This window comes from Pangasianodon hypophthalmus, chromosome 21, assembly GCF_027358585.1.
Source record: "Pangasianodon hypophthalmus isolate fPanHyp1 chromosome 21, fPanHyp1.pri, whole genome shotgun sequence".
Lineage (NCBI taxonomy): Eukaryota > Metazoa > Chordata > Actinopteri > Siluriformes > Pangasiidae > Pangasianodon > Pangasianodon hypophthalmus.
This window is the reverse complement of record NC_069730.1, coordinates 19505047-19516229: the sequence shown is the minus strand read 5'-3', so window position 1 is coordinate 19516229 and position 11183 is coordinate 19505047. Positions and strand designations below refer to the sequence as shown.

General features: G+C 38.8%; 1 protein-coding gene across 1 annotated transcript; it reads right to left on the bottom strand.

The window, feature by feature from the left end:
• Positions 1 to 2287: 2287 nt before the first annotated feature.
• Positions 2288 to 7605, bottom strand: ptger4c (prostaglandin E receptor 4 (subtype EP4) c). Its single transcript, XM_026946140.3, has 2 exons — positions 6603 to 7605; positions 2288 to 5254 (listed from the first exon to the last, which is right to left on the bottom strand). The coding sequence occupies exons 1-2, from the start codon at positions 7473 to 7475 to the stop codon at positions 4655 to 4657; spliced, it is 1473 nt and encodes a 490-aa protein (XP_026801941.1). The 5' UTR covers positions 7476 to 7605; the 3' UTR covers positions 2288 to 4654.
• Positions 7606 to 11183: the final 3578 nt, after the last annotated feature.

Below are 11183 nucleotides of genomic sequence, written 5' to 3'. Positions count from 1 at the left end.
ACTGCAAAGAAGCGTAAAACTCCTCTGTCCTGAAGATGTCAGAAAACTTAAAGCTACGGCTTTACCTCTGACTGTTACAAAGCACTGACACTGGAGACTCCTTCCATAAATGTTAAATAAACACATCTCCTTACAGAAAACTTCACCATATCAATGTTTACACAAGTGTTTTATTTTGTTTATGTGGCGCATCTGCTGTACAAGTGCCTGTGTGAGTTGTTACTACAGAAACATTAATGTGTTAGAATGAGGACATTCATATAAACCAGCTGCACTACTGTCAGAAAATTAATCAACACCTTCCGACCAATCAGAATTGAGAATTCAGCAGCGCTGTGGGGTAAAGGAATAAAACTGATCTGAAAGATAAAAAGGTATCTTGATATGTTTATGTGTGATTAGTGATTCTGCTGCTGATTTGTCGCTGGTGCTGTGGTTTTGTTATTCCCATGAGAGGTTTGTAGTAGTGTGTCACGCTGATGTCAAAGGGGGACGTTGTTGTTGCTAGCGCACTTACAGTAGTGTTTATTAGGAGAAAAAAAAAGATGAAACAATCTCAAACAGACGTGAGAAGAGTTAGACTTTGCTGGAGTTTCTTTTCTGACTCTGCGTTTTATAGCGACGTTTATCAGTGTCATATTATTGAGAATTCAAGCGCAGAGACATTGGTGCAGATGCTGGATTCAAAATCCCCAGAATGCAATGCAGCTATATGACGATGAGTTACTACAGAGACTCGGCTCGGCTAGTTAGCGATCTATGAGCTGATGAGCGATGGCGATGGCATTGATGCCAGTGTTAGCGTGAAAGTTGAAGCTTTGGAAGCTGATCTGTTTGAGCAGAGTGTACAGAAGAGGAAATGGACAGACTAAAGGACTAAAGCGCCGCTGCATTGCTCTCTTTATATAGAGATGAAGTGAGATCTAAATCCCACTGCACCTCTATCAGCAGGTAGTCGAACGTTGTGCATTGTGGGTAATGTAGGAAGCTGTTAAAATAGAGCGCCATGTCCTTGAAAGAAGTTTAAACAATTACAAAATAAATCTTGGATGCTTTTGAAGATCACATAATATTCATAAAGATGAATATGCAAGTGGTTAAGGGTGGAGTTTCCCTTCAATGCACAGACGTAGCAGGTTTTTCTGATAATGTTACTGGTTGTTTAAAGCTTGGAGCTGTCTGTCTGTATAATAGTTATCATTCCTGTTCTAAAAGCCGTAACTTTGGCGTACACCAAAATGCAAAGAACGTTTCCATGTGCCAGGCAGCTCCTAATGAGCCCACCTTTACCATGGCTCAGGGCTCTTTACCTCTCGTTACCTCTCTGTGTGGTTAAGGTTAATTAATGTTACATGGGGCCCCTCTGATAGTTCTGTAGATGTATGCTATTGGAAACAGATGCAGGTGGAAAAGGAGGTTGTGTTTTTGTGCTCCTGTGATAGACCACACCACATCATAGGATCATGCCGCCTCCGCCCTGCCAAAAAACATTCAAAATATTTTTTTCTGTTTACTTTGTAAAACACAGACCCAAGAAATGTCTTCTCTAATCAACTATTTTGATGTAAGTGGGGAAATTGTGCGGAGAAAGAGAGTAAATATTGCTTCTGTGTTGTGACATTAACATGCGATAGCTGCCTGTCATTAACTATGAGGATTAATATGTTTTTTTAAAAAAACGTTTAATGCAGAGATTGAATCATTTACATTTAGGGGAATATGATAAAGATAGATGTTTGCACAGATTAAAGAGAACCTTTGTTATTCTTTCCTGTAATTGTGGGTTAAAGTTTGTAGAAACTGCTGTACCAAGATTCAGCGAAATAAACTGATGTAGGTTTGAATGCAGCCTATTTCCCCCCTCAAAAGTAAGCAAAGCTATCCTAATAAACCAGCATAAAGTTTAGAAAATAAATATTAACTGCGATTAACCTTCACAAATTCTGTTCTAACTTTTTAAAAGATCATTTAAACAAAAAAGCGAATGCTACGATATAAAAAGCCACACAACACTGACCCCTGGTGGTGAAAATATGCCAAGACAGGCTTCAGTAATACAGTACATTAGTAGTTTTTTTTATATCTAAGAATGTATTGAATTTAAAGGCAAATATTTAAAAAGGCTAATTAAATGAAGGGTAAGATCACAATCCTGGTAGTAAATATGCAAAAAAAAAAAAGGAAGTGATGTGTTAAATAGCTAGGCTTAAGCAGAATAAACTGACACACAGCACTGTGTAACATTTCTCAGGTGACTTTAGGGATTTCACTTTCTCAAAGCGATGATGATGATGAGGAAGAATTGAGAATAATGGAATATTTTACGATGCAGTTCCTCTTAGTGCTCAGTTGCCACAGAAAACAATTTCAAAACTCTTGTTCTTTCACGTTACCATACAGCTGATATGCAACATTCTTAGACAGGTCTTAGATTTACCCTTAAATACAAACTTACACTGAATATCTTTAGCTATGACTGTAGCTCAGACGAAAAACAAAGACAGACCAGCTGAGTTAGTGAAAATGTAAAAGTAAAAATTATGAGCTACATGTCCATCAGTGCTGTTGTAGTACTCCTGGGCTGTTACCGCCCCCTGCTGGTCGAAATCCTAACTGTTAGAGTAAGATCATGTGTTAAAGTCTGAAAAGTTATTATTCCTTAACATGAATGGTGATGAAATTCCAAGTCAAGGACTTTTAAAAGAATATTCCAAGCATTTTTATTTTCAATAATATATTGTTCACAGTTTTACAAGTCATTAAAGTCATGCAAATCCAACATTATACTGCAACATAACAGCACATCCATAAATAAACCTTTATACATTCACATTATAAAAAAGAGCAGACATAGAAATATGTCTCCCACAGTCAATAAGATTTTTTTCGATCTCTATAAATGGATCATTTTATATATCAAAAGTATGTTAATTCACAGAATTCACATGTATAAGAATTTGTGCACGATAAGAACGTGATCATGTTTTAGTCAAAACAGTAATAATAATAATAATAAGCTAGGGAATAAGAACATTAAGACATTTAACACAGTGTCTGTCAGGTTTCGTCTCCGAGTCCAGCAAATGCAGACACAGTGTTGTGACTGAGGCTGGAAAACCTCAAGGTTAGATTTTTCAGGACATTTCAAACAAGATGTCCATCAGATACAAATTTTAAATGGATACAGTATGAGATCCTTATATACATGTAACGTGAGGGAAGGGGCCGTAAACAGGAAGTAGTCACCCTGCATTCACACACTTAATTTCCTGTGTAAGTTTAAAATCATGCCATTAGAAAGCTGAATATATATGAAAAAAAAAAATCTGAATTTTAATGTTATTTCTGAATTTGTGTCATACCAATAGACTCGTAAGCTTGGACAAGGAGAGAAGTGTTCTGTTTATAAATCTAAAAATGTGAATTAATAGAAAGACTGAATGCTTTTTTAGAAATTGATTATATGTGCACTTCATTTTGCATTTAATTTCAAAACATTCAGTCACACACCCTCAAGCGTGATATTCAGTTTCGGGTTTTGATTGCTCTAGATTGCTCTTTTGTCAACCAAGAAATTAACTCCATAATGAAGCCACATTTCCCAGCTACTGTGGCAAGTGACTGTTTCTATTTATTTATTTATTTATTTATTTATTTATTTATAATTAGTCAGGTCACAGTGAATTAGAGGACTGTTGTAGAGGACTTGTAACCCCAGTCCCTCTGAGGATAGTTTCTAATCAACTTAACTCGCTCTGTCGTAAATTTGTCTCCAGATTTGTCTCTTGTGTGCACGTAGTGAGTGCTACAGTTGTCGATTGTGGGCGTGGCTTATTTTTCAAGTTCTGATAAAATAGTCATGACTTTTGTATAATTTATACACATCACTGAGTTTCTTTTTTTTTTTTAAAAAAAAAAAGATGTCTCTAAATATTGTATTAAAACCAAGACACTTGTTGAATGGGAACTAGAGACAGGGTGTTATAGCTGTAAAAGGATTGGTCCAAGGAGTTTTCTGGAGCCTTTGCATTTGTTGCTTTACCACGTCATAAATCATTTGCGTAAAAATTAAGAAAATCTCAAATGCTGCTTGTGGCTGTGTTGGTTTTGTGGCTGCAAAGCTACACAGGAAATGAATGTGGTTTGGTTGCATGATTTGTTTGTTCGAACAAAACAGCAGCAGGCTTTATTAGAGTGTTGTTTCCTGGTGTTTGTTATACTGTACGTGCACCATCTTGCAAGTCTCCATGCACTTCATACATCACTGCTGGCTAACACCATCTTCTTATCCAAAATGTTTTTCCAAACTTCTGAAGCTTTGGATGCACTTTAAATAGGTTCTGTCTCAACTAGTGATGCTAATATTAATGCATTCAGTAGCAATGGACACGACATTAAAGTGTCCAAAGGTGACAGAAATGAAAATTTCTTAATTCTGATGGTATGAAGGTGCTCAAAGGAACAATCGGCCAAAAAAAAATAAGAACATTTCTCCAGTGGAGATTTGGTTTTGTCCATTGAAAGATAATAACCAGTTCCTGCCAGGATGCAAGAGGAGATACAGGCGATAACAACTGATGTTTTAGTGCCTTTAGTCCATTAATAAAAGTGCATTTCTTTGCACTCTTAATCAGATCAGCGTATGTGATGTTCCTCAGCACTCCTCTGATAGACAGGAACTTGGTGTGCTGAAGGAACACGTGACAATCACGGCTTTATGTTCACACACTTTTGAGCAGGACATCGGTGTCGCCTGGACGCAACCGGACGTCTTTACAGTCATCATTTCACATCCGGATGCTGTTTCGCTTTCTGAGCCCAGAACTGGGCTCTGGTGCACGTTAAACGGATGAAAGTCGTCGAGTGCCGTGTCCAGGTCCCAGGCCTGTCGCACGCTCAAGTCGACGTACGATTTTGCGTTTATGGTGCTCAGTTTTCCCACAGCGTTTCTGCACGAGGCTGCACGCAGCGAGGCGTAACTGGTGGTGTTGCTGTGCACGAGTGACGGAGGCGAGTTTTGCCCGAGGACCCAGCCGGATTTCCGTGCAGGACTCTCTCTGCTCAGGTCCATGGTGCGCTTGATCCATTCGCAGCATTTGCTGAACAGGTTTTTCCTGCACAGGATGTACACCCATGGGTCCAGGATTGGATTGAAGGATGCAAACCGGATGGCGAGAAGATCGCTGCGGTAATCTGGCTGCACGCCTGCGGCGATGTACGCAGGGCCGTAGAGCTGGTTGACAAAGATGCGAACCTGTGGATGACATACCACATGGTCAAAAAAAAAATAATCTAACAGTGAACCTCGTCATTAAACAAATAACTTCAGGAAATGTTTTTTGCTGTCTTTTCCAGAATAAGCATTAGCTACATCAGTCTTAACCCTAGATTATTAGCAATACGCTAGTTCACTTCCTCAGACTGAATATTGTGCTGCTTCATCACAATCGCTGACGCACTAAAACTCACCACCAGTATAAGACATTTCTCCTCAAGACATTTACAGTCACAGTTACACTAATATCACCAAAACGGAATTCATTTCGACTAGACATGACAAGCAATATTTACAGGGTCCTTTCTTAGCTAGCATGATTAAGCTTGTTAGCATGACGGATTAGCATTCACTGAGTCATAAGAGAAAAATCTCTCCAATTAGTCTTCTTATTAATAGGCAAGTTTTGGATTTAGAAGTAGCTTCATTATATCTTTCAAATGACATATGACTGCTAAATGCTAAACTGTGTTAGCCATCCTCTGTAAAGTCCTATTTTTTAGTGACTAAAGCTATAGATAGTTAGCAAGCAGGCTAGACAAACTAGCTAGCTAGACTGAGTAGAGCCTGAGAGACAGATGATTAAGTGGTTTTAACTGGAAAGTTAAGTCCAAATGATTAAAATTTAATGAAAAATGATTCCATGTAGCATTATTTAATGCATTTAATATCCTGAGAAGATTTCTTCAAGTCCTGTTATTGATGCAAAATGAAAATGTGTCCTAAATTACCAAAACTTTATAAAAATGGTTTTCAGTCAGTCTTGACAGAATGCTAAACCATGCTTCTACAGAAAATGATAGAAACATTGGATTTAATGGATTATATAAATATAGGATTTCAGAAATGTATCATGTGTTAGTTTTTTTTTTTTTTTTTAATGGCAAGAAATCTTAGAGGAGATGGAAATTCAAAAACCCAATATATTTAACTCCACAAGACACAAAATGTTGTAAAACTCTTAATTACCACATTAATTTATGCATACACTCTCAGAAACTCTACTTTTAGAGCTGGTACCACTTTGTGCCATCAAGGGTACTACTTCTTTAGTACTTTTAATGTGCATCTTTCACCTGGGAAGCTGCATGTGATGGAGGTTTAATTAGTAATGCTTTAAAGGTACATCATTGGTCCAAGTGTAGCATCTTAAATGGCTGTTAAAGCTGCACTATAATCACCTTTCCACGTGAAAGATGCGCACAAAAGGTACCACAACAGCAACAAGGAAAAGTACCTTTCTGAGAGTACCATTTATTCTCAGCCTTTCTGAGAATATAGACTTAAAGAGTAGGCTATGTAATGTGTTTTTTTTTTTAATCCTCACCACCAGAGGGATGGAGCAGATCAGGAACACGATTGTCATGAAAATCAGAAGCCAGAACATCTGGATCTCCGCTGCCGAGGCGACGGCGGGCAGTTTGCGGAAGGCGCGTCTGGATCCCGGGTGTCCCGAGTGCGCCTCGGCTCTGGCTGCTGCGGCGACGACGCGCGTCTTCTTGCTCATGCCGACCAGCGAGCGGCACACGGCGCAGTTACACAGCACCGTGACGGCGATCAGCAGCAGCACGAAGCCGCCGTACAGGAACGAGTACGCGGCTCCACGCGCGTCCAACGCGCGCCAGTCCAGGAAGCACCACGTCCCCGGGAAGTGCTTGGCGTGACGCCCGAAGCCGAAACTGGGCATCGCGCACAGCACCCCGTTCACCACGTAGACCACGAGCAAGGCGAGCCGCGCCACGGTACGGTCCACGTGCTGCGAGTAGAAGAACGCGTGGCTGATCGCGAGGTAGCGCTCCACGGCCATGGCGCACAAGATGGACATCCCTGCCGAGCCGAAGAACAGCATGGAGAAGGAGAAGAAGTGGCAGAGCGGCGCGCCACCGGGCCACCGACCCGCCACGTACGTCGCGATCACCACGGGGCTGGTGAAGCACGTCCCCAGGAGATCCGTCACCGCCATGCCGCACACCAGCGTGTAAAACGTCGTCTCCTTTTGCTCCCTCTTGGACACGCACAGCACCGCCACGGCCACCAGGTTCCCGAGCACCCCGACCGCGAACATGGTGGCCGAGATGACCAGCGAGCGAGAGTCCAGGCGCAGAACGCGCGGCGTCGTCGTAGGCGTCGGGGGCGCCGTCGGAGGGCTCAGGAACACCGCCGACGCGTTCGCGTGCGCGCTCAGCACCGAGTCGGTCATGTTTAAGATGAGAGTGTTCTCAAAAAGCTGCACAAGTGATCCGGGGAGAGCGCATGACCGTGTCCGGGGTTCACATTCCCGTCACACTGTACAGTGCTGAGCTGCAGGTGGATATAAACTCCAACACGGTCTCCACCTCCACACCACTACATCTCTGATGTCATCACAATCATGCACACGCACACGTCACCGGCTGCAGGTGGGCTTTTCTCATCCAAATGCACTCAAGACAAACTTATTTATTTATTTCTTTATTTATTAGGCAACCACTTTTATAACCTGAAGTTAAGTGCTTTTACAACAGTGTATTAAACTGCATTAAAAACATAAAAACACAGAAAAGGGAGTAAAAGTGTGCAACTCAACACACACTTTTAAAAAGCAAACTTTAAAAAAACATGAAAACTTCATTTGAATTTTTACCATTTAATTGAAAATACTTCCTAATTCTTTGAATAATTTATTTTAAAATATTTTATTATAATCATATTGCCTATATCAGCAAGTGTGTGCACTTATTTTTGTTCTTATTTTATGCTTGTGCATTCGATTACATTACTTTTAAAAAAAAAATAATAATAACATTCACTTTTATAATTTAATATCTATTTATATTTTTTTATTAGACTATTCTAAAATACTTTGAATTATTTAATTTTTATTATTTATTTATATTGTATATGATAAAATTATTTTATTTATTTATTTTTACAGTGTATAACATTTATTTATTTATTTATTTATTTATTTATTTATTTATTTTTTTATTTATTTATTTGTCACTTCTGATATACAACTCCACCTTCAAACTTTAGGCCATGTCTCCTACCTGCTAGTGTCAGAAACCACATCAGCAAGTCTGCTTGAGACGATCTGGGATGACTTTATGATGATTTAGACTAAACCAGTAGGCTAGCCATATACTTCTCTTAATAGTTAGCTACATTATGAAAAAAAAAAAAAACCTTGGACACAATGTTTGTTGGTTGATTGTCAATGTTTTTTAAATAATGCAAAAAATTGTGTATGTTTCATTGTTTGAGTGATTTGATTGAGTGCTGGAAATTTTTCCATTAATATTATTTCTCTTCCTGAAATGACATTGAATTACATTACATTCCACAGTGCTGTATAATTGTGACAAAGAACCCACACAGCGCTGAATCAAGAGACATCACAACGAGTAATTAATCAATTTCTCGGCAGGAATTCAGCTCTGTTTGTAATATTCATTAAACAGAGCCTTACAGGGATCCTCAGTGCTGAAATAATGATGGCAGAGATTAAAAAACTCATGCGTTATCATGAGGTGAAGATGTTTGTGCGCATGTAAGGGTACTCAGTGTTCGGTACTGTACAGGGACAAACTCTCACTCTTTATCTGGAAGCAGATAAAGAAGGTTAAGCTTTAAGATTTTTTAAAGGTCTAACCGTTTGTAGCACGCAAAATTGACCTTTAAATCAAAATTGATGTCAATAGATTCGATTGATTCTTTTAAATGAGCAGAAACTGATTAAAGTACAGGTTTAGTCCTAATCCGGGAGGTTTAAGCAGAATGGGGTTTTATTTAATCCTTATATGAGGCTTAGAAGATATTTTTACATGCATTTGGGCGATAGTCCAACAAATTCGTTGAAATGTTTACTGAGGCATTAGACCAGCCACATTTGTTTAAGTTGTGTATAATATTTCAACACAATCTGAATCTATATACATTTTCTCCTGAACCTCCTTTTCTAAAAAAAAACCCAGGCAATAAATCTAGTACACTGATTATTTCATATTTTACCACAGCACTGTTGAATTCTGGATTCTGATTGGTCAGAAGGTGTTGATTCATTTTCTATAACAGCAGCTCTGAGAGTAAGTTTGTATTAATGCGCTCAGTCTGATATGCTACCGTTTCTATAGTAACAGCTTACACAAGGAGAATAGTAAACAGATTAAAAATGTGTTATTTAACAAAGGGAACAAATGTTATAATCTTTGATATGGTGAACTTTTCTATAAGGAGACACATGTATGGAAGGAGTCTCCAGTGTCAGCACTTTGTAATAGTCAGAGGTAAAGCTTTAGGTTTTCTGACATCTTCAGGACAGAGGAGTTTACGCTTTTTTGTGGTTTCTCGTAAAAAAAACAAAAACAAAACAACAAACTGCATTTTTTGTCTCATTATCTTCAAGGCAGAGAAAAAAAAAGAGAGGCTAGTGAGGGAACGACTGTGTATAGCTGCTGTAACGTAAGTGAGAACAGGAACTAACTTGTTTTGCTAACATTCCACAACATTAAATGTTACTATAAATGGATAGAAAGTATGATGTGTTGTAACTGAGTAAATAAAAATTATAATTGTTGGCAAATTGCTGTGGTATAAGAGGAATAAAACACTTTGGCGTATGCTGTTGTAGGAAAATAATCAACTTTGCATTGGTAACAGTAGCTCCGCTTCATCACACCACACCGCTGTTGATTATTTTCCTGTAACAACACAAAACTAAACTTCTAATGTCAACTTCAGATATGATAATGATCATTTATCCCAGACTTATCCCAGTGAACCCCACTGTATTATGTTTTGTCATATTGATCTGAGTGTTTTAAACATCCGAATCTCAATACTCCGGCTAATATGCTGTATTATAGCCTGTCTTTGGCTAAAATCCTGTGCCTGTGACGTCCGAGCTTGAAAGGGAGAGAGTTGAAAACACCATGACCTTTGACCTCACATTATAAATAGCCAGGTATTCCGAAAACCTGATTACCATCTGTTCCTGTGTTTCACATACAGCACATAGCTAACTTTTTGAACAGAAACAACTTAATACACAATGAAATGTTCCGAGTGTTGCGTTTCTAAATAGAGATTTCTGCACATCTTTACTTCCTCTTTCACTGCAGTAATAATAATAATAATAACAATAATAATAAGTCTGTCAACCACCTGTGAGACAATTAAAATCCCGTGTTCCCAAACAGCTGTCATGTGAGCAGGTGATCTCAGAGGAATCTGACAGAGAGGTAGGACTTGGTGCTAAAACGGAGCTGTATTTAGCGACAAGGTGGATGTTATACGATCTTAAAAGACTGTGAGGGCACTGAGGAGGTTAAACCGTAGAGCTCTGGATATAAAAAGTGAAATTCAGCCCTAGTGTCTAATTTCTGCTCTCTAATGCATGTGCAATTACATCAACCCCTGTCATTATTGCTGATGCGCGCTGTTATGGATGGATTACAGTAGTACATGCGTATCAGCTTCGGTTTCGGCTCGTGGGAGTACGCAAGAGTAGTCTCGCAAGCTTTTTTCACATCTTTTAGCTGGCAGTATCTTATTTACTCACCATGGACTATTTCAAACAAGTAACCTTTAAAGAAGAAATGCTTCTTACTCACCATGGACTATTTCAAACAGATAACCTTTAAAGAAGAAATGCTGTGAACATTTCGGACTCATTCCAACAGCAATATCTTGCTCAGAAAAGCTCATTTTGTCAGAGCCAATCAGATTGCATCCTTTAAGATCCTGAAGCTTTTAGTCAGAAAAGTGTACAATTAGATATGATTAGAGGTATTAATACAATTAATACTTTTTTTTTCCAGGTAAAGAGCTGGTTGAAGCACCTTTTGTGCAACACACACAACATAACCATAACAAAGCTCTTAGTTATTAGCTAACTAACTAACTAACTAACTAACTAGCCTAGCTTGCT